A 24,827-nucleotide genomic window follows, 5' to 3' on the forward strand; every position below is an offset into this window, starting at 1 on the left:
CACGACATTCTCTATATTCCATTATAGGTATTCTAAAAATGTAGATGTATCATTTTAAATAATTATCAACATTCTGCACTTAAGTGTGCGAAATTCCACACGGAGAGGATGTCAGCGCAACTTTTGTAAATAGCGATACAAGTTTTTGCTGCACATACTAATAAAACAATTTTCTGAATTCGGACATTCAGTAAAATATCAGAAAATTACAATACTTGAAAAAGTGAAAGTACATTAAGTAATCAACATTCGAAAACAAATCTTTTAAACAAAGAAAAGAAATCTAAAATTGTTTGCTGTATAGGACAAAGAGTAATATAAAAAAGCCAACCTGTATACTTTGCTGTATATTTTGCAATAAGGTCCTGAATATCTCAGGCGCTAGTTCTGAGTACGACGAGCGGAGTGATGCGGCGAGGTCGGCCATACGTGACACAGTCTCGTAATCGTGCATCAGCGTCGACATCTCGTTGCACAGAGAATCCGCCGTCGATGTGTTCAGGTGGCCGTTGCTGCTAGAGTTAGACCGTAGACTGCCGCTGCGGTTCATTCCTATCAAACAATTATGAACCTTTTATAAATTAGTATGGGAAATAGCAAAGATGGAGAACTATTCAATAATAATTAGCCAAGTAATTATATAAAAAAAAAAAAATTAATAAGGTAGTCCTTATAGATTATGTATGTATAAGGAAGTAGTTTCTGCGTGAAAGAGTAATAAACATCCATTGATACTCACAAACTGTCGCGTTTATAATATTACTATTATTAATATAGCTGTACCCACGGCTTCGACCGCGTGAAGTTTATAGCCTGTGTATTCTGATGTATAAGCTACATTACTGTAAAATTTCATGAAAATCCAGTAGTTTTTGCGTGAAAGAGTTACAAACATCTATATTTACAAACTTTCGCGTTTATTATATCATTAATTTATATATTATATATTTTAAATATATTTTTAATAAGATTAAGATTGGTGTTGCAGAAACGAACCTTGTGCTAGCACGCGGCTGAGCGTGGGCGAGGTGCCGGTGTCGACCACTTCCACGTCCTGCACGGGGTGCGCCCACTTGAGCCCGAGCCGCTCGCCGTCGTCGCCGCCGCCGCCCGCGCCGCCCACCGACACGCACACCACCAGATCATTGAGCAGCAACAGACGCCGAGGCTTGCACTTCGACACGCTACCCAGCTGATTGAATTCCTGTCGAACACAGGGTTATTTTACATACTATAACTTTACATGTACGCTCTTTTACGCAGGAATGTATGGGCAAATGTAGACAAAGAGAATGAGAATGACCTCACGCACCGCCAGTTCGCGCATTGCCGCGTTCTGTAATCGTAAATGCGCATTGCGTGAGCGCATTTTTATTATAATTATTATTGCAAAATGGAGGGCAGGCATCAAACTATAAGTAAAGATTTGTAAATCTTAAACGAGTGTTTGGAAAACAAAATTTAAAAGAAGACGAAATGATTTCACGAACCAAAGGGTGATCACAAGATTAAAATAAAATAATTGTTTAAAATTTATATTGAGATTAGACTTTGAAGTAAGCATTCACTACATACATTCGCTTATTATTTTGTCTATATGGTACATATAAAGAAATTAAACTGCCTAAAAAGTTTCACGAAGATGCAATTTCGACTGCGAAACATGTGATATTAACTGCAACACCACATGTATGATACTTTAAACATACCGTATAATTTCCGGTTTGAGTACAAAGTCTTAAAACATAGTAAGTATATTAGGGTGTGTACGGACCAGTTGCACCAGGTCGTCTTGCCGCAGCAGATGGCGCTTGTCTGCGCGGGAGGCCAGCAGTCGAGCGGCGCCGAACCTAGCAGCGCCGCCCGCGCCGCCCGCCCCGGTCACGCCGCCGCGCGTCAGTCTGCGCAACGCCGCGCGGAATGCCTATACAACGCAAATAGATAATTATTTTTCCTTCTTAGTTATTTTTAATACAACAAAAATAAGTTTGTCTAACTTTATTAACAGGAAACTAACACATTCCAAATCTATGTTTCATTATATTGAGTATCTGTGTATTGTTGGGTTGCAGTCTTTGATATAGAGGAATACATTTCTTATACATTAATTCATACAGAAAATAAATAAATTACCTTATTTAAAAAATGTACAGTAAGAAATACGACGAAAAGGACAAATAAATATCCGTAATTCTGTACCAATTTATTATCAGTAGTTTAATGCTGTTTTTTTAAAAACTACACTTTGCCTGTGTACTTTAGTGGTCACGTTGTTATTTTGGCGTTTGTTTACAATTCACACTTTACAAACAGGATTTTTACCGTGACTAAGCTGTATGTAACAACGTTAAAATATCGGGAGCTCATAAATAATATCATGGTAAATATCTAGTAGTAGTTTACATAATGTCTATAATTATATATTTTAATTAATTATACCTGAGTTCTCTCGGCGTCACGTTTTCTCTCGTTAAGCGCGTCAGCAAGCGCCTCCAGTCTGGTCAAAGCGCGTTGGAGCGCGACGCGATCCACGTGCCCAGGAGGAGTGTGTTTTAGGAGATCCTACAATAAATAAAAGCCATGTAAAATTCTATCCATCGAAGCTAAACCATGTCATACATTTAAAACCTTCATAAAATTGTTTTTAAATTATTATGAAAACTAATTGTTTTTTGTACAAACATAGACAGATAACATAAAGCCATATATAGATAACGTAAGTATATCAATGTATATGAAACTATTAAGCTAGCTTTTTCAATACAACATATCTCTGGATATTGAAACTTTAAATTTAGACATATTTTATATCTCATATACACATAAAACTCTGAATTGAAAATTGCGAAGGTCAGTTGTGTGATACCAATTCATGGTACAAAATTTATTTCGTAAACATAACATGTCATTACATAAATTTTATACCCTAAATTGCCATATTTACGCATATCCGTATTCTTAGTGGAATAAGTTTCGCAAGTTTCAAGTTTAAGCAAGAGACATTCGAATTAAAAAAAATATATACCAAATATTTTATTATACATTAATTGTTGGAATTTAGGGGAATTTATGTTTAGAAAGAACATCCTATAAAGATAGAGGCATTATACAAGTATATCCTGCAATAATTGTAATAAAAACAGTCATGGCACCATTAGTAATACCTAATAATAAAAGTTTTTAACGCGCACTAAAAAGTAGTAAAAGAAGACTTTATAAGGATGTGTAGTTATTATTTATCGATCTTTTACAGCTGGTAAATGTCAGTCAAAAAATATATTGCAATTCTTATGTGGCATACATCTATCATATCTTTTGTGGTATACACAGCTTTTGTTATACAGATTACACAGACACATTCAGGTCATAGCATTGGTTTGGAATTTTAACTTTGATGTGAATTGTTGAAAACGGTGTTGCGTCAACAATAATAAATTTTATAAATAACAGTTGTTACGGAAGGATGGACTGTATTAAGGACTGGTTAAAAATGAGACACGTTCTTAGGTGAGGTAAAATAGCTGTAATCAGCTCGCTAGCAAAAATATAAAGACAATATGGCATAAGAAAACAAATAGTATACAAAAACAGAACGTCAAAATATAAAATTCAAATATATATAAAAAACATAAAAACTATCAAAAAGATTGCCATCGGCAACAACAGTCCTTCCCGACTTCGTCTGGGTCTAACAAAATATAACCATACTAATATTATAAATAAGAAAGTATGTATCTTTTTTTATGTAAATGAAATGACAAACAAGCTGACGGTAAGTGGTAAGCATCGCCTATATATGTACATAAACCGTATCACGTACGATTAATGATCAGGTGACCCCTTGATATCACTTATGGGGGTCTTCCTATGTGACGGCCTGTTTTTTAGGGATATTTTAGGATTTTTTTTCTACGACCAGTAAATATTTAGAGCTTCAAGTTTTTTATCATTTATTAACACATATTTGGACAGTATAAATATAAAATTTCAGCTAAAAATATTCAGTCAAACTAGAGTTACAGCGCTCTGAACACCCCCGCCTCGAAAAAAAGAGCTCCCACTTCCTCCACGATTCCGGCTGATCGGCTTATCTGAAAAAAAAAAAAACGGCGTTTTAATTTGTAGGCTTAAAAGCACGGAATGACCTATAATCAAATGAATATAAAAAAAATTGGATTTTTGATAGACATTTGAAATAAAAGTTGCAAATTAGGCGTTTTTTTTTTTTGTTTTTTGCTATAAAAAAATCGAAGTTTTGAAAATTTTCGATTGATAATAGTTCATTCCATGCGTTTACATATATTGAGTGTGCCCTGTAAATTTCAAGTAATTCGGTCCAGCCGTTTCTGAGATACAATGGAGGAAAGTTTGAAAAACACAGTTTTGAGAAAAACGCGTTTAAAGTTTCAAGTCCGTTAAAAACTATTAAAATATCAACTTACTCTCAATCGGCGATGCCTGGTCCATAGAGTATTCCTTCCTCTTCCTCGTGAAACTCTTTTAAAGCAGATTGTTCAGCTCTTGAGTCAATCCTGGCTTGTTTAACGACATCACTTACGCGCCGCTCAGAGCGTAAGATTCGCTTTTCATCCCGTTTCTCAACATACGCTTGGGCTTCACGACCAACAGGGCATCCCATAATCGACATAACTTTTAAAATACCTTGAAAACCTTCATTAAAGATAATAACTGCTAAGTAGCTAGCAATTTCAACAACTTTGGGACCAGAATGAAGATGTTTAGGAGCGAAAGTCCAAATCAAAGAATTCAAAGATTCGTTATTGTTTTGTGTCTCTGCTCCTAAACAACGAATTAATAATTCGTCTTTCGATAAATCTTCGAAAACCGGTTTGATAGCTTCTTGGACTTGCGGAATTAGAGGTGGTTTATCGTGATGAAATTGGTCCAGTTCATTATTAGCTTCAGCCTTACGCCATTTACACCAACTGTCTTCGCCTTCTGGACAAAATTGATGTTGAGGGTTTTCATCAGAAGAACATTTGTGATAGTACGTTGCCCAAACTTCCTTTCTCATATAAAATAATTTGTAGCTGTTGCTCTCTTCGAAGTTCAACCAAGACTAAAATAACTTCGGTAAAATATTATAACAATAGAAATTTCTGTTTAAGTCTGTAGAAACGTGTCTAAACTTGTATAAACAAATATATTAATAAAAGGGAGGCCAGGTATAAAGCCGACAGTACACAATAGGCCCGGTCTCTAACTGCCAACTCACTCACCGCTCCGAACCGCTCTTTCTTTTACCTGCTGTATCTTTAAAACGACTTCGAATTTTCTAAAATCGCTTTACTACCGTATTCTAGACATGTTAAGGGAGCAATTTATGAAAAAAAAAAAATCGATTTTTTCAACCCATCACATAGGAAGACCCCCTTATGTGCTGCCGTTCAGGAGGACTAAGATGTCTTGGCTTGGCGGCTGAAATAGGAGGCAGACCCATGCAGACGACTTTTTAAAGTACTCTCTGTAGTACTCAGTGTATTTGTTTCTTACCTTTTCACATCTAAACGGCTAAACGGATATTAATGAAATTTGACGTGAAGATATACGAGAACGGACAAAGACTACTTCTTATCTCAAAGTTTATATGGGGTCCAGGAATAATGTATACATCGAACTGTGCAATAATTTTTAAAATATATGTAATGATTTCTACGTTCAAACTGAGAAAATTCGGTTTCTTAAGAGTATTACAGAGTTAAATCACCGCAACAGGTGTTCAAAATTCCGTTCCTAGTAGCTTAATAAATTTGGTATAGTATAAATATTTATATTAATGATCTCATGAATGAAAATATAGTGTACGAATATAATTAAATATGTAACAATAATGAATGGGGTTATGTTTTGTTTAACAGGTTTCATTGTAACCGGTTAGGGTCAATAAAATTTCAATAGCTCAATCAAATTAACACATTTGGAACATAAAGTATTGTAAAGCTGTTGTCTTAAATGAATATAATGAATTAATTCAGATAAAACATATTTACTGAGACATATATTATTGATGATTTATACCGTCATGGCTCAGTAAATGTATATGTACATAATTAGTGTCAACAGGTGAGATTTTATTGACTATATCTATTAAAATAAAAACATTAAACGTGAGCTGTTGCTGAGTTTATACATTATACCTACATATTATATAGCGTTTACTGATTGCTATTCAGTCGTGTAACTCGTGTATAAGGTGACACCTTATTTTATTACGTTATCGTAATATAAAATATATTTTTTTATTATTTCTATAGTACCGAGCGAAACCGGGTCTGGTATATTCATATAATATTACAAATATTTTAAGTGGAGACTAACAAAGCTAAAAACTCTACTGATGTACGCTTTGTACAAAGTCGTCTACGTACTTCTATCTCATTTATTTCATTCGCCATTCCATCCGGCTTGTTTTGTTCGGTTTAAATAAGAGAGGGATAAGACAGTGAAATTCCAAAGTACGGCTGCATTACGTTATCCTCCGGAATGACAACACAATGGATATTTTTTTTATTATTTATTTATTGGGATAACCAACAGCTACAAGAAACAACTTATTATATGTGGATAAGCCAATAATAGGTCTCCAAACATAACTATTGTATATAACAACAAGCACTAGAAACTGCAACAGTATTAATAAAAATGTATCACTAATGATAAAAAAAAATACTTGAAACGTCAATTACAGTACCTGCAGAAACATAATGAACTGCGGGAACCGCTGCACTGGCTTCACCATCAGACCGAAGAACGAGAGCCGGTCGTGAGCGCTGATCTGCTTCACCTTGAAGAAGTCGGCAAACGCTGACTTGCGCTTGGACTCCATCTTGGCTAACTCCATTGCCACAGAGAAGTTGTTTATAAAGTCAGAGTACACATCCAGCACCACCGCTTTTGAGAATGCATTTAAAAAGACCTCGCCTGAAAATAGGACACATTTAATTGAATAGAATTATTTAGAAAATGAAAAAAATTTTTTTTTTTAAGACATTATTTTTAACATGGTTATTGATGACAAATTTTAATATAAGTGTAAGAATGTCTAACTAATTTCTATTTTTTTTTAGGTTTTTTTATTATAAATATATAATAATAATAATAATGCTTTATTTGTACAACCACAATATTACAAAATTAAAAAGGAGGGTACATAATAGTTCATTAGCTAGGTATTGTTCGAATTCGAATCCATGTTTTTTAAATAAAGTTGTGTATTGAATGAATATGAATCAAATTCTTTTTTAATAAAAAGTTGATCTCGTAGATTGTTTAAGATAAGATTTTTCAATATTATTATTTTATTAATTCAATCGTAATAGAATATTTTAACGTATATTTAAAAAAAATACTATGAAAACGAAAATTCATTAACTAAACACGATAGAAGACATATTATTGTATCTAGTTTTATACCATGAACAAATATTGAATGTCAATTTTATTATAAGAATACAATATAAAATATGTTGAAATAAATCATATTTTCAAGTTGAACAAAAAATTACGACACGATTAAACATTTTTATTTTGAGGTTTGAGCAATGTACACAAATGTTTAAATATTGGCGACTGCCTGACTGAAGGTTAAGTCAACTTCGTAGCAGGTCACACAAACATATTAGTTAAATATTTATATTTATCTGAATTGCCACATAAGCACATGACAATCAGGTAAATTTTGAGATGGTGTGTACTGTAAATCTGATAGGCTTATAATAAATAGTTAGTATAAATAAATAATTTAACTCTCAGGATTCTGATGTATGTATAAGAGCTTGGTTTGCCCTATTTAAATTTTATAGTGAATTATATAAATGAATGCACGCATAACAAATGAACGACTTAAATAGTAACTACCTAAATAGAAGATGTGGATGCTAGATGTAAAAGTCGCCTTACAATTTATAAATTCAACATGCAATATGTGACCAAAATGAATATAGTTTTCTTCATTACCTATTTTTTCATCGCGGTCCCATGTTCTCGCGCAGTCAGCAAGCGCGGTGCGGAAGTGTAGGTGACATTGTAAGATATCAGGCAGTCGGTGGAACAGCGTCTGGATTTTGCTAGCGTTCAGGATAGCAGGGCTGCTTTCTTCCAGCGGTTTCTTGTAGTCCTGTGTACAATATTACATAATATTGATTATAAGAGCTCTTTTATATAGATAGAATGAATAACAAATTAGCTGACAGTGTGTTTAGTCTTCTTTTTCATGTCAATGGTATCAAACTTTATTATTACCAGAATTAATTAATTATTATAGCGACGTCTTTTGCGCATTCGGTCACATTTTTTCACTTTCATTCATTTTTAGGTGTACCTTTGTGCAGGAAGGAAAGGAAGATAGACACAAAAACTGTTTTTTGTTTTATATATTTAGTAATAAAAAAGTGTATGTAAATAATGAATATTATAGGCTAAGGACACGACATACTTAATTTTGCGGGAACGATTCGAATGAAATGTGGTACACATAGATTAGCACATTGAATATTTTTGGATACTCTCGCGTGCAGCGAGATAAAGCCAGTATTTAAATATTCAGATTCTCTATGAATCTGGATTATAATATAGCAATAATATAATAAGCAAATTAACATTAAAAACATACATAAAACATCTCGAGCATTCAGAATTTATTAAGAAAATTATTAATCATATAAATATTAAATGTTTATTATAATACCGGAAAAACCACAGACTTTATAATGAATTTAATGCAGATAATATATATGTATAGAATGTGTAGAAATAATATACGTGTATTGCATATATATATATAGATATTATTTCTGAGAATATAAGTAAATGTAAGGACAGTTTTTCTCAAAAATTTTAGATGTTTCAAGATATTTTATCAAAGACTATGAAATTTATTCAGTGCAAAGAAGTCCGTATCGTAGACGGTACGTAGAACATTAGCATTCTAATTCAGGCTACGTTAAGATAAAAGAAAATAATAAATATTAAATAAGACATTTCCAGAAACTGTAATGTTAAAGACATATACAGATAAGGATGTAACAAAAATATAATAAATGACAGCATTATACTTATTCAAAACGATGAATTCACAACTCGCACTGTGTGATAACGAGATGGAAATAAAAACAAACTCGGAGGTAATGTACTGGCGTCATCTCTTAAAATAGGTAAGTAGCAGAGTTTGCATCTACGAGTACTATAAACACACTTTAAGTATGGACCTTGTATATAAAGCACGTGTCCATTGATTGTACATGCGTTTATATTATTACTTTCAACTAAATCAAATAATGAATAAATGAAATAATGGTGAGGATGATCTGACGTGAAAATAAGGGTTTTCTCTGTTCATTGGTTTTTTGTTTAATAATTTGTTACCTCATAGAATTGATTAATCACATTTAACGACCACCTCTATTGCATTATTTTAGTATGTACCTTTATTTAATTTAGCTGACCTTTTTTTATAAAAATATAAATGACAATGCCCTTGGCAGCTTTTAGATACCCTTGAAAGAATGTTTCCTGATGCTATCTTTAAGTAAAATATCGAAAAAAAAAGTGTGTTAAGACGGAGAAAACAGGTTAAATACGCCATGATGGCAACAACGACCCTGACATCAAATGTTGTTGATTGATCAAACAAGAACAATCAAGGTTTAATACTAAAGCTCGTTTATAAGCAGTACGAGTTCTCTATAAGACCAGTCGGTCTACTCTGGAAACTAATTCCGATCCAATGACATTGGATTATGCCGTCTCATAGTTTTATATTTTTCCCATACACAGTATAATGTATTAAATACTAATATTAAGCCGTATATATGGGATGACAGTATCAGTTTATTCTTTAACTGAACTCATATCATTTAGAGTTCTTTGAACTTTTATGAAAATTATTTGAACAATGAGTTCAGAGAACAATATTAGTTATATTATATCTCTTTTTATTTAGTTTAGTTTTGATTAAAAAATTAGTACAACAATGGATTGGTTTTTAATCGCTATTGAGATTAGACTAGAATGTAGAGCTACCGTACCAGGCTTTATATCAAATTTTGTTTCTTTCACTAGTGTATTCTGCTTTGCTTAATAATTTATTTAAACTTACGGAGAGAGATCTAAAGGCCAAAACAGACGTAAACGCAAACTCATTTATTTACCTAGGATCTTTCGGCCTCTTGTGCACGTCATATTTTTATCATTAACCCTACCGCTCACTTCGCCTACCTAGTTCAGGTGAGAAGAACTGACAAGACATTGAATTGGTATACATTTTTTGGTCAGTTTAAATCAATCATATTACATATAGTAGTATATAATAGCTATATAAATAAATAGAAACAGTAACTGTCCCATATACCTTATTTTAGCTAAATGTGTTTTACGCTCTACAATTATCGATGAATAATTGTAAGTGAACTTGTAGCGGTAAGTCAAGTTAACACAGGACACCATGATGTCATGTTTCGAGTACCTATTTAATAATCACGCAAATTGTCACTTGAATACAATGGACACACGTCTTAATGCCAAGGAATTATTACCGGTAGTTGTGTACGTACGTGTGACGAAATACCTACAGAAATATAAAATTTCCGATTTAGTACTGTATAACAATAACGTACGTAAAATATGATGGCTTCGTTGGTCCAGCGGTTGAACACACCGTCTTACTTTCGATGGTCGCGGGTTCGGCGGATTACTCGCTCGATACAAACATTTGTTCATGAGTATTTTTGTATTTGTTTGGTTGTAATATAAGTATTTATATCAGTTGTATCATCTATAACACTATTTAGCTTGGAACTAGATGGCGCTGTGTAATTTGTTTTGGGTTATTATTACTATTATTAACAGATAAACAAACGGTCATTCTTCTGTTACTAGAATCGTTTAAGCGCGTCGTGATCACGTTTATCGACGACTATGATCATCAAACGTTGACTGGTCAACTAGGTGAAGGATGGTAACAGCTAATCCATAACGTTAGATATTGCCAGTGTGTATTGTGAAGTCATTTTGACAGTTATTACTACTTTTCAATCTTGATATGCTGTAGAGGTAGTGGCAGAGGTGACAATTTGAACCTAATTATCTGCACAAATTAAGGAGCTGGCTATGTGATTTGTTCACGTAAAGTTGTTGCAAATAATTATTGTTAAAACAGATAAAGAATATTAAATTTCTTTTACTGTGTAATTATATTTCTAACTGCAAATATATAATCGTAAAATCACCAACTATGTGAATGATGAAAGATGCCACATTAACATAGCAATAATCGCTAAAATGTCAATTATAATTTGCTTGAAACAACATTTGTTACTTAAATAGAGCCAAATAAAATGTGATTGTAACTTATTAGTAGTAACTAACGATTTAAAATTAGTTTTCGCAAAAATAACCTTGGGTTCAATTTTATTTACAGGCTGGACGACAAAACAATACGTTGATGGTAAGCGATTGTCTATGAAGATTAGACATACTTAAGTAGTTGCCAATGTTTATTCTCTATTAACTAATGAGATTCAGAACAAACTCAATTTAAAAATCCAATAATTTTCTATCGTTTATCATAACAGAGCTAGTAATTTTGCAAATTACCGGCTGGCCTTATCGTTAACTCTAGTGACAATGCAGACGATGTATGTAGAGACAAAAACTAATTCGCCACATCAACGGTCGGCGCCATTTAATGAAACAGTGACGACCTCGTGGAACTAGCAAATACAAATACTGACTATTCAATGTGCCCCACTTCCTAATATGCAAATCTGTAACATGTGAATTGTGGGCGAAACAATACAGAAGTGGGCCAGACAGGTACCTATTTACATATATGTTCAGATTTTTGACATATGTACTAACTTTTGTTTCATAGAATAACAATGATAGATAGTTAGCTTCAAATACTAACGAAAAGAAAGCTACAACTTATAAACATTAAACAATATGAATATTGAAAGTGACTACGACCGCGACGTTATGTTGACATAAAAAGCTTTCTTACTGAGTTACTGACATTACTTTGACATCTGAACAATAACGGTTGGCGCCAAACAATTCAATTCAATTTTTAAATCATCCTGGGAATCCTAATTTAATCGAGAACAATGCCTGTGTGATTTTATTACTGAACTATTTTTTAAACAAGCGCATAGACCGTTTATTTGAGAGGCATTATTAAAATGAGATATACTATTTATGTGCTTTAGCTACTGACATAATAATTTATTTATTATTGCGATCTCATTCCAGTCTAATATAACATAACATTATATAATATGATATAAAAATGCGGTGGCCATTTAGCAGCACTCTCAAACCACTTTCCGAACAGCAAATCTCATTAATAAACACTCGGCAACATCTGTTAAATAGCAGTTTTGCAACTGTCAGCTTACGATTTAATTAGCTGTACTGTCAGGTCTGTCACACCTCTGTACGACCACGAACAGAAGTGCCAACATGCTATCAATCTACTTGACGAATTGCATAATAGGAACTGCCTCTTTATGGGCTGCATTTGTAATTGGTTATTGCCATTAAACTTCCTTCCTGATCACGAATTTCGCCGGAGTCATGAGAAAATGTCAGCGTGTGTTACATTGTGGCTATGGGATCCGAGATGTTCAGATAGCAAAGGAAACCGGTTTGCGATTTAGCGGTTTGTATTTGTGTATTAGCAAGCGGCTGAGCTTGTTGACAATGTACCTATTTCGGTTGGTCATAATTGCGCAAAGCAAATATTTGAAACAATTGTGTGCGAGTAATTACTGTTGTGTTTAGTTCTTACGATAAACATTGCTAACCGTTTATTTAACATTTGCAGTCTGTTGGTACTGTAATGTACCTTTATTTAATTATAGCCACCTGTGCACGTACATTGCAATTTTTCCAATATCAAATAAAATGGTTGTTGAAATTGCGAAATGTATAAAAGCATACATGCCGGTGCATATGATATAACATACTGTAATCGCGTTTATATTGTTAATTACACAATAAAGCTAGCAATAAAGAATAACTTGTATTTTAACGTAACGTATTTATTATTACAGAAATAAATTATTATTAATATTATAAACGCGAAATTATGCGAGTATGGATGGCAGTTTGTTACTTTTTTACGCAAAAACAACTGAACGGATTTTATTGAAACTTTACAGTAAAATAGCTTACACATCAGAATAACATATAGGTAGGCTATAACTTTCACGCGGGTGAAGTCGCGGACACAGCTAGTACTAAATAAAGTAGTAAGACTTGGAATAACATTATTAACGTAAAATTCCAAAATTCACAAGAGTATTTTCATGGGTCGTGTGCACTATACCAGTTTCTATATTAATCTCGAAGACTATGTTAATAATTATAAGTACGACTTGATTATTGACAGAAGAAACAGATGTCGTTCATTATAACTAAGCAAATGCTGTCTGTATCTATATGTTTTATAAACATACATTTTCGTTGTGTATACTAACGTTTACAAGCCGCTGTAGAGTAGCGACGTAGGAGTTCTCGCTGTGTATAATGGCGGCGACCACATGCCGGCGTCGCAGTTGCACAGGTGACAGCGAGTCTGGCGGCGGGCCCAACGAGGGCGGCGGCACCCGCACACTCCGCACCTCGCCCAGGCATGAGAGGAGCTCCTCCTCCAACTGCAAATATCACATGCACTTGGTAACACAGCACTGCACACCACATATAATGACGTATCCCGCTCTCGTGACTGTCCAATAACATGTTTGTTGTGAATTTTACAAATTAGCATTACTCAATATTTCTGCTATGACATTGCATGTGAAGTGGGCATGAATAGAGAATAGTTTCTTAAACATCATGTAGACTCATCACGTCGCCTAAAAACCATGTGGATTGTATCGAAAATAGACCGGTCGTGGACGCCGGTTGGTGCGTACAAATCGTATTGTACGCGTCATTACCGGACGGAACAATTCACGAGGCGGGATCGCGTCACCATCGCAGTTTCCAAGTAACGAACATAAACGTCAAAAGCACTCTGTCGACTTACGTCGAAATCTGTCAATGTGTAATTAGCCTTATCATGAAGTAACTTCGCGCAGAACATTATAGAATCACTAACACGAGGAAAAACATTAGATTAACTTTTGACATTTACAAAACACACGTTATCCACCTCGTCTCACTAAAGATATACTGAAGAGAAAAAAATATTACAATCGTATACATTAATCCGGTGTGGTCGCGTGGTAATACTGGACACCACTCTGACATCATAATATCTGCCTGAATAGATTATTCGATAATCACATATTTCAATAGCCTGTGTGTTTATTTTAGTTAAAAACGGATTATTTGTTTAACGAGGTGGGACCTCGTTGAGTCAAAGTTAAGGCGTAACTACGCTCTACGCGCTACTGATTCGATTTGTTGACTGACTATTCAATGGGCGATCATGATTCATCTAAAATATAATTGTGAATCATAATATGAACTATACTTAATAAATAATGTATAATAAACCGAGTAACATGAGGATAGAGGCCAATAAAAAGAGTCGTTTAATTCCAGAAATTGTCGAGCTGCGAGTCAATGACCAATTGTTTATGAGCGTACAACGTCCGTTTCATTGATATAGTTTAAATGAGGCTTGGAAATTATAGCTTATCTCAGCGCTAAAACATATTTTGAATTCTTAGAGCATGAAATATATGCATATGAATTATGCAAGAGATATTAACAAAATTCTACGCTGTTTATTTTTGCAACCGGTCAATTTTCTAATATTATAATCATAATAATGTTATAATACATTGAATATGTCGTTGCCAAAAACAAAATTAGATACTAATAAAACAATTTAAGTTCAAAAAGAGTTCCAACCCATTTTGAACTTAAATTGTTGAGTAAAAACGAAAAAGTTTTAACGTTTTTACTTAGCCACAACTATTACTTTAAATATGTTCATGAGAATCGGTTTTACAATTTATAATCTTTCTATTATCGTTGTCACGTCAGTATTGGTATACTAAACGAACACATACCACTAGAGGGTGATCAAAGTTACAGTAAAGCAACTGAGCTTAATTTAGAATTCTATTTTAATAAATCTTTCGGAGATACTTTATAATTTCTAAACCAGTCTTGAAGAAATTTCTGTAGTGAATAAATATATCTAGAACAACAGTAATTAGGACGATTTGACTGTGGTGGTGATGTCACAGTTTAAGCACACTTTTGATGATTGTAAATATCTGCACAATACATACATTTGCATTCATGACGTAATTCTTTGGACCGATTTCAGCGTTTTATATCTATTATTTGGACGCGTATGTAAAAAATGTATCTCTATCAGTTGTCTTACTAGACAACTGATAGAGATACATTTTTTGCCTTTGAGTGTAAGTTCTACTTAGTTGAGAAGTCCTTCATATGATATTAAGATCAGATCTATTTATTACTATTATTTTTAAACAGGAACTTACTGCTGGTAATTTAGGCATCTTGTCGGAGTCATGCGAGTGCATATCATATTGGTGTGTGGATCCTCGGCGCATACTAAACCATCGAGCCAACCGCCCTCCTCCTTCATCGTCGGGCGGAGGTGCAGGTGGTGCCGGCGTCGCGACGCCGCTTCTCCACCGTTCACATAGCTCTCGCGCTCGACTAAGGGTGTTGCGCAGTTGTCCACTGCTCCTGTAACAAGAAATAAACAATTTTAAAATTAATATTTATCTCGATAAATTCGTCCTCACGTCCGTCCTTGTGTTCGTGCATATGTACGTATTTTTGTTATAATGCGTTTTAAACAAATTATATTTTACACACATTATTTTTGAGTACCCCATAAATATTAATTCCTGATAGCGCCACAACCCTATTTAAAAATTGCAAAAACCTGGTAACATCGGTAACGTCAAATTTGTTTCCGGGATTAAAAAACCGACTATTGACTATATACAGGTTGACTTTTCTTCAAAGAAACAGTATATGCTCACCAAAATAAAATAATACATATATAGTGACTGTTTCATAGAAGATAAAATGCCTAGAGCACCCTACAAACATAATAATCACAAAGTTCCATTAATTCTCTAGATTTTTTTTTGCGTCCTGCAGTCGTAATAATATGTGTCACATATGTCTTGTTTTCGACCCGTGCACTTCAATGGAAACATAATATACTATGGTCCGAATTTAGGTAATGATGGTAGCTGTCATAATAACAAATTTATGTAAGATGGTAAATCCAATGACTGAAATAAATAACAATAATTACGTACGTGTAAAAAAAACGATGCATATTAAATTTGTTTTATACAACAAAATGTACGCAAGTTTGTAATTTTTTAATATTCTGATTAATTCATGATTTAATATCTTTGATGCATAATTATATGTACTTATAGCATAGTAAATTGACTGCGAACGGTAGGATGTAAGCAATTAAAAACTAGATGCGGAAGAAGTTCAATTAAAGAGTGAAAACTACCTAATAATTAATTGGTCGAAACTATAAACTGGAGCTATTAGATAACACCTATTCGTTTAATAGCTTTATGTTATTGACATGAGCTAACGCTGTGTTAGATAACATTCCATAAAAGTGTAAATATTTATTACCAGTAGTGCCCGCGATTTTACACGTATGTAGATCGCCATCTATTGATGCTAATCAAACGACGACAATAAATAAATCATCCATCTATTATTTGATTAATTAATTTTAACGGCCTCGGTGGTCTCTCGTGGTGGTCGGTTTAGCACACCGCTTTAATTCCTATAATCGCGGGTTTGATCCCTCGTAAAATACAAACATTTGTATTCATGAGTACCATTATTTGTATCGGTCTGGGTATTTTCTAGTTACATTATGCATATATTTACAAAAAAATATTTATATAAGACGTCTTGTACTATCAAGGTATCCATAATACGAGTTCTGCATACCTTGGGTGTGCAGAACTCGTATTGTGGGTTCGTGTTACATTGTGTGAAATATCCAGGGGTACCATTATTATTAATGAAATTGTAAGTGATATATTGAAAATTTTAACATAATTAATTTTTAAACCCCATTGTTGGATTTTCTACTTAACTATTTTTGGCTTAACTTGTTTACGCTTTCAAATTTTCCATCATAATTGAAACTTTAACACAAACAGTTTTCGATTCGTCACAATTTTATTAATATAATGAAATGATATGTTTAGTAACGTAATTATATTTACTACTGATGAATGTCACTGCGAGATAGGATAGACAGTGCAAACAATACAATCGATACTTAATCGAGAGTAACGTTGCATGATCATCGATTAATAGCAATTAAATTACTATAGAACAATTAGATTGACAAAACACAAAACAAAGATTCCCGAAGGTTACATTACGAATGTACATGATGTATGCCACATGTCATATTTGGTAATGTCACACATGATAGATTATTGTTTTTATGGTAAGAATACGGCGAATTAATTTGTATACGTCATGCGCTTTATTATGATGAGCCAATGTGTTATTCTGATGTATATCACAGTAAAGTTTCAACAAAATCCATTCAGTAGTTTTTTTTAATATTATATATATATAATACGATTCGATACGGAGTGTCCAGAGTATACTTATTACTTGCGATAAGGCTTTCTATCCGTGCGATTCTCTTTCTCTACCATTAATTATAATTACTACTTCCACATATAAGTGACGTTTTGTAAAAGCTAAAGTTTTTGGGTATCACAATGTTAGAAATTTTGCAAACAACTTAGTTTTAATGTTCAAATCAGTTTTTAATATTAATTGGATATTATGATATTGATTTTAAGATTAAATTGTAAAATATTATAAAAGGAAGTTTATTGATATTAAGATGAAGTGTTACATAAATGTAGGTTTCCTATAGGTTATTGAGTTTACGCGTTTTTTATATAACAAACAGGCGATTGATTATACAGACAAATAAAATCTAGTTTTATAAGGAAATTGTTATAGATGGACATAATTTACTAGTGTATTAGAAGAGACTATACCTGAATTAGGAAAAATGACACAATATTCAATTAAACATCCATTTAAGCCATACAATTATTATACACACAGCGTATACAAGTAGTAAATAATGTTACATAAGTGTATAGCGGTTTGCAATCTTGTATAATTATTTCCTATTATATTGTAAAAAATGTTCTTTGTTAACAGGTACTTGATTATTCAGATATTCCTTTGTTTACGTTCTGATGGATAACTGAACGAGGTTCTACATTGATCTACGGGTCAAGCGGAGCTCGTTTGAACTCGTACCTTGGGGTCGAGCTTTGCGATCACCAATAGCGATTATGCCAATTAAGTATAGCTATCTTCTCAGTTTAGCAATGAAGTACTCCGCGCAAAAACATTGAGACGAAGCCGATGTTTTTTCATAGATGGTAATGGAATGGTGCACCCGTGCATTAATGGTTATCGCAAACGGGGTACCAGAAGACGACGACAGGATAATTAGTCAGTTGCAGTGTTTTCACCAGGAATTAAGGACTATAGTTACCAAGGAGGACCACGTGGAGATTAACCTGTCAAGAAAGGGGCTACTAGTTTCCATTTCTGACAATTCTGTCTTCCCCAGTGACTGATGTTAAGATGTCAGTTTCCATGTTTACTTAACATGTCTTAATTATTGCTCCATTGATATAATGCAGCTTCAATTGCCAAGACAAACTCAGGATTATTAGTCCCAATTTAGACAGGCTCGTTTGTATCGCAGTTAAATATAAACATTGAAGTGGTGGCATTTACGTGGAATTTTACGACCAGAACATTTACGAAATGTACGATAAAACATGTGGGTGGTGAAAACAACATTAATAAAATTTAAACATCGACTGACAGACGACAAGCAACCTAACCCAAAAAGTCTTTATACCTAAACTAATAGGGTTTTCAGGCCTACTTTTGAGAGCACGAAAGTTTGCATAGGAGTTTCATATACATATACTTATGTTTGTGGGAATTTTAGTTCTCACGGGAAAACGGATAAATAGATATTAAAACTCTTCAAATACTCCAGCTACGAGTATTCGATAAATTTTAATTTAAAATAAGTTTTTTCATTTATACCTGAATGAATATTTTATTATAATTGTTGTTCTCAATCTATTTAGTCAGATTAGTTTAACCAAACAAATCTCGTCAAATAGAAAGAAAGAGAAACAAGAAATTGAAAGATAACATACCGGTTATATCGGGCAAGTGTAACTTAATCGTTTACCATGAACACCCATTTCTAAAGACTAAAAGGGAACTCTTGTAATTTCAGAATGTTTGTCTAACTGCTTTTCTGTCTGTATGTATTATACTTTAAAACATTGTAACTTTTATAGCATTAGAAATGTATAGAATAAGCCGTTCACATAGAAGCGGCCTTACGAATTACTAGTAAAATAAATATCAAATTCTTTTTAGTCTACTCCTCTATCAATTTATATACGAATACAGTAGAAATGGGAGTCATCATTAGTATCCGTATTTATAGCCGGACCTTTCTTTATGTTACGTGCAGCTTAAATGACTTAATAGATTTTAATTAATAGGGTGTGGCTAGTTTTGGATTAATTGTGATAGTGCTCTACTATAGGATTTTTGGGCGTTTGCTATATATTTTATTTATTAATCTATTTTATTAATCTATAAAACAAAATTTTAATATGTTAAGGGCTTTACTTAGTCTGAACCTAAATGGTGCTGTGTGACGTTCAAAATAAACATGACGTTGATATTAAAAAATATATATTTCGTAGTGATATTTGACCTAGTCACTTCCATCTGATTACCTTATCTTTTTGATAGTCAAATATTTTATTAACACATACTCTGCATAAATTTAATTAACAGATTACTAAATAAGTTAAATACGTAAAAAATATTAAATAGTCATTTAATAGGTACATAAAAATATATTATATCTATGGATCTGTTAATTAGGAATCTAATTTAGTGAAATCTGTTATCAACGATCAAACGATGAACACTCCATCATATTTTATGTTTAATTTTGGATACCAAAATATTTAAACGATAGTACAGACATTCCCATAATTTTAAGTGGGTAAGTAGAAGAGATAATCCTTAAGAATTATGTCGAGCATGACTCTCCTCCTCTTCCTCTCCGTGGTAAAACTAACATTATACAGGCGAAAGTGTGTCAACGTCAAAACAGCTTAACGAATCTAGATAAAATTTCATATGGAGATAGATTGTATACTGAGGACTGTCACATGCCATCTTTTAGGTAATAGTTAGTATTTTATAAAGTTTGTGGTGCTGTTTAAGTCTTGAAGCATTATTAGAATACTCTATCAGATAAGCTATTAGCTTATCCGCAATTAACATAAGAAAAATCGTAACAAGAATGTAAAAGCTCTTGGAGGTCTTGTCATCAAGGCTTGGAAGTATGACGGCTGACGTTATATTGTTATCTAGTCAGCTTATCTACGTATGCCATTTATAAACATAACATTGCATTAAGGCGTTAACTGATAAGATAATTATAATAGTACCCAAACAGGGTGTCGCATATGACACAGGCTTACGCTAGACATGGTATCTGCTCTGAATGCTTACACTTACAATTTCCGTTTAAATATAATAATAGGTGATTTACTGTTAGTCCAATGTTAAACAGAGTCCAATTCTAAACAAAAAATATGTACTTAAACATTTTTACCGCCTTACCTCCCAGTTTCTACGAGGATATATTGGAGGATTATAGGATGAGCATGAAGTCAGGTTCGTCGTTCGGTTCAGCCGATGGGTTGTTTCGAACTTACCAGTAATTAGTAACCTGAATGAGGATCTAGTCATACTATTACTATCAATGTACCATGTTTATGTATCATTATTAACATTTATTAGTGATACCCGGCCCCTTTCGAATTGACAGGGAGACAGTCATGTCTACCTGTCAATTCGAAATCAATCTTGATAGCTTTTTGAAATGTCAAATATTAACTATGGTGTTAGAAAAGTAAACGTTGTGTATAAATAAAAGTTGTTATTTATTAAAATAACTTATATTAAACTAGTAAACATATTCTTGTATAGTTTTGTTACTTTGACGAATATAATAAAACAATGCAAGAATATGTTATTAAAACAAATGTTTTAAATAAGAATATAAATAAGGTCATACAAAATGGCTACGAGATATATAATACTTGACTGCAATTCATTCACAAATTCCCCGCGTCCTAACAACACCAGCAATTTATTGTTGCTGTAATTCATATCGTAAAAGAGCAATTTCCCATAAATGTACGTGTTCATCATTGGCTGTAAAGCTAATGGGCATTTGACCCCAATTAGAAAAATAAAAACTGTAGCCAATGACAAAACAATCAGTATTAATGAATCGCGTTTGATAAAAAAGGTTAAGGATATATAGTTTCGGTTTGTTTTGATAGTTTATAATTTAATAACAAAAAACTTACAAAATCTCATTAAAATAATTAAGTTGACAATTATATAGCATCTGCAAATAACATGAAATTATATTTATGGTCCTGAATCAAGAAACAGAGTCCTAACATTATTGATTGCAGTAATAATATATAATCATTGTAATTAGCAATTTTTTTTGCAAAGCTTACATGTAACAACTGAACGTGAATTTATAATTAAAACGTGATATTCATAATCTCGTCCTTTTGGTAGTCGGTTGAAAATAGGATGTGTTAATAAATAAATAAAATATTACGCTTCGCGTACGTAATACACTATTATAATAATTATGATAAACAGGTACATATTTAATGAAATAATAGGGTTAAATAAACATTTTTAAATCCACTATTAGACTAAGTCCATTAGAGGAAGTTGCGTAAATCAAATGCTCCGACAAGACGTCAATCTTAAATTGCATGATCATGAATCTTTTATTACTCCGCTCCGTCATTGGGCCGCGGTAATGTACGTTACATGCGAAATGCATCTTCGTATCACATTTCATTGACGCACACATATATATGGTATTGCCTATATTATGTGTTCCTGATACAGAACACTAAAAAAGTGCACTTCAATTAGTAGACTCGTCGGTTCGTACACCAAATATATCCGAACCAATTTTGTACAAAAATGTTTGTATTAAAATAATTTACGTTATATTATTATTATATTACTGTATTAATTACACAATATAAATGTGAAAAGCTTCGCCGTGTTAGTTAACAAACGGTTACAGATGAAAGAGATGTGTTGGTTGTCATTTCCTAGCATATTTTTGTTTTTTATGTGGCATATTAGTAGTCTTTGATTGTAAAAGGCTTCGTTCAGGCTTTCAGTATACGTTTTAAAAAAATATGTTATCTTTTGTAAAATGGAGGATGAGACTTTAAAAAGCCTGTACTGTATGCTGTGACTATCAAATAGATTAGCGCCTGCTATGATCATTAAACAGAGAGATGACTATTGAAAAGTGCTGTCGATTAAGTTTATTTGAAAGATTATTGCTATTCATTCTGTTCTCAATTTATATGTTTTATGTGTATATTGTATTACGCTATATATGATGTAAGAATGTAAGTATTCTTTGCGGAACAAAATTTACTTGCTTGTATTCATGAAGTGCCTCAAAATTTTGTTTACCTTCGTGATATGTCAAATTGTAAAGTACTTTAGTGTCTTATGTTGGGACGGATATTAATGTTAAGACGTGACAGCGTCGACGATAATGTGTCGTGTTGTGCGTGCGATGACCTTTACTTTTCAACGGGGAACGAACTTAGGAACGGACGCATTGTGATTTTAGTTATTAAAGTCGGTATTACCAATTTATCGATTATATTATCAGAGATTTTGCTTTTGTAAAAATGTTGATATTGAACACAGTGTTTTTTGGGTTCAAGTTATTTTTCTGTCATATTTCCATTCTTTTGGTAAAGTACTATAGCAGAAGTAGAAAGATTGTTAGACTGAATTTTTAAATAATTTTACTAATATCTAATATTAGTAAAATTATTTAAAAATTCAGTCTACGACATGTATACTTTTCAAATACATGAATAAAGATATTTTGAATATTAATTTGATATATGGTCTTACATATTAGCCGATTATTTGAGATGACTTCTTCTAGTCTAAAGAGACGAAAGACAAACGTAATCGTCCCACATCCCCCAATTAATATTATTGTAATTGTAATATAAGTAACATTTATGATTTGACGACAGATACAACTAAGTAATATAACAGATGGTTACTGATTTTGGATGTTCGTAACTCTAATGACATACATTGTAAATACTCTAGTAAGGCCTCGAACCAGATTCTTATCAATATTTCATAAGTTTGACATACGAACACCTTATCTACTACATTCCAATCTATTTGACAAGGAAAACACTTCTTCACAACGGTTAGACAAATAATGTGTGACCTATTTCCACAAATAACAAAACTCAGTTTTTACCTTGAACTTGCTATATTGGATCCCGATAAACACTTGTTAAACTCAAATATCCAACCAAACACAATAATTAGGGTCCAATCTTAAAGATATAAAATCATAAATCACTATAAAATTATAAAGATCCAGTGACCACTTTCCGTTTATGTCATCAGTCGCGGTCCTTCCTGTTACATAAGTATGTATGCCTTCCTTCACACAAACATATGTAGCCTTCCGTTACCACTCCGAACTATCTAATATACTAAATAATCTATGATCATATTTGGAATGGTGCCCACACTGAAGTCATCATGATACGATTCCAGGGAAAAACACGTATTGCCTCTGGAATCTGTCATAATATATTCCAGGAGCAATGCTTATATCTAGAGCAACTTGACTTGATACATTGCTAGCTATTGCACCCCCTATCCCCATTACTAAAAACGCCCCCTCGCAAAACATTTGCCCTGAAAGAATTTTAGAACTGACTTACTATATATCTTGATACTTTCAAAGTCAATATTTTCTTATCCTTGACATCGGAACAAAACTAGAAGCTAGTAAAAGGAGTATTACCATATACCAACATCATGTTCCTAAATGGGAATGGTATATTACAACTTCGAATACTTAAACGATTGAGTAACCAACTTTAGCATTTATGTCATATATAATAAGCTAGCCTGTAAATCATAATGTTATGTACTGCAGACAATGGGGGTCCGTGTGTCAGAGCAATACCGTATATTTATCATTATCAGAGTGTACACATGCAAATCGACAACTGTCAGAACCTTGACATATTTTTAATCTGTAACGCTACAAGTCAATACGTTCGAATAATTATATCTTTGAATGTGGGTATTCATTAATAATAGAGACGAGAGGAGACCATTTATCTTTTTTTAATAATAAGCTCGTGATCAAATATAAATTAATTGTGAATGCATGATTTCATACTTTCGAATAAATGTGACATTGACATATGTGATTCTTCCTAATTATGTAAAATTACGTTAACAAGATTAATGATGATGTCTATGATACTGTCTATTCAGTTTAAATGCTTTCACGACAGTAGTACTAATTGAATAGATTAGAAATTCGGCGCGATTTGTATATCTATAATAGTATTTATTTTAAATTATGCCGACAATTGTCATATATAATTGATAAAATAAGTAACTATTAATATTTAACAAAATTATGTATCTACTCTTATTAACTATTAATAAGATCATGTACTCGAACAAGTATGTATTCTTTTTATACGGAAACAATAATCATAATTGCAAAGGTATTTATTAAAAACATAGCGGATTTTATTAACATATACTTTACCACAATAAAGTAAATAGTGTAGATAGGATATTTTATTAAACGT

At 32.8% G+C, this 24,827-nt stretch overlaps 1 protein-coding gene across 3 annotated transcripts in view; it reads right to left on the bottom strand.

Moving 5' to 3' along the window:
* The window catches only part of LOC131843758 (rho guanine nucleotide exchange factor 10), a 51,737-nt gene that overhangs the window by 12,518 nt on the left and 14,392 nt on the right, over positions 1–24,827 (bottom strand). For all 3 annotated transcript variants that reach the window (XM_059192490.1, XM_059192489.1, XM_059192487.1), the window contains 8 exons: positions 15,486–15,696; positions 13,497–13,673; positions 7,978–8,137; positions 6,713–6,942; positions 2,440–2,562; positions 1,775–1,924; positions 997–1,204; positions 332–552 (listed from right to left, as the gene is read on the bottom strand). In XM_059192490.1, coding sequence (XP_059048473.1) covers positions 332–552; positions 997–1,204; positions 1,775–1,924; positions 2,440–2,562; positions 6,713–6,942; positions 7,978–8,137; positions 13,497–13,673; positions 15,486–15,696 — 1,480 coding nt within the window. The remainder of the gene's footprint in view (positions 1–331; positions 553–996; positions 1,205–1,774; positions 1,925–2,439; positions 2,563–6,712; positions 6,943–7,977; positions 8,138–13,496; positions 13,674–15,485; positions 15,697–24,827) is intronic.

The sequence above is a fragment of the Achroia grisella genome, unplaced genomic scaffold (genome assembly GCF_030625045.1).
Source record: "Achroia grisella isolate CSIRO2021 unplaced genomic scaffold, CSIRO_AGI_Agris_v1 utg3297, whole genome shotgun sequence".
NCBI classification, from domain to species: domain Eukaryota; kingdom Metazoa; phylum Arthropoda; class Insecta; order Lepidoptera; family Pyralidae; genus Achroia; species Achroia grisella.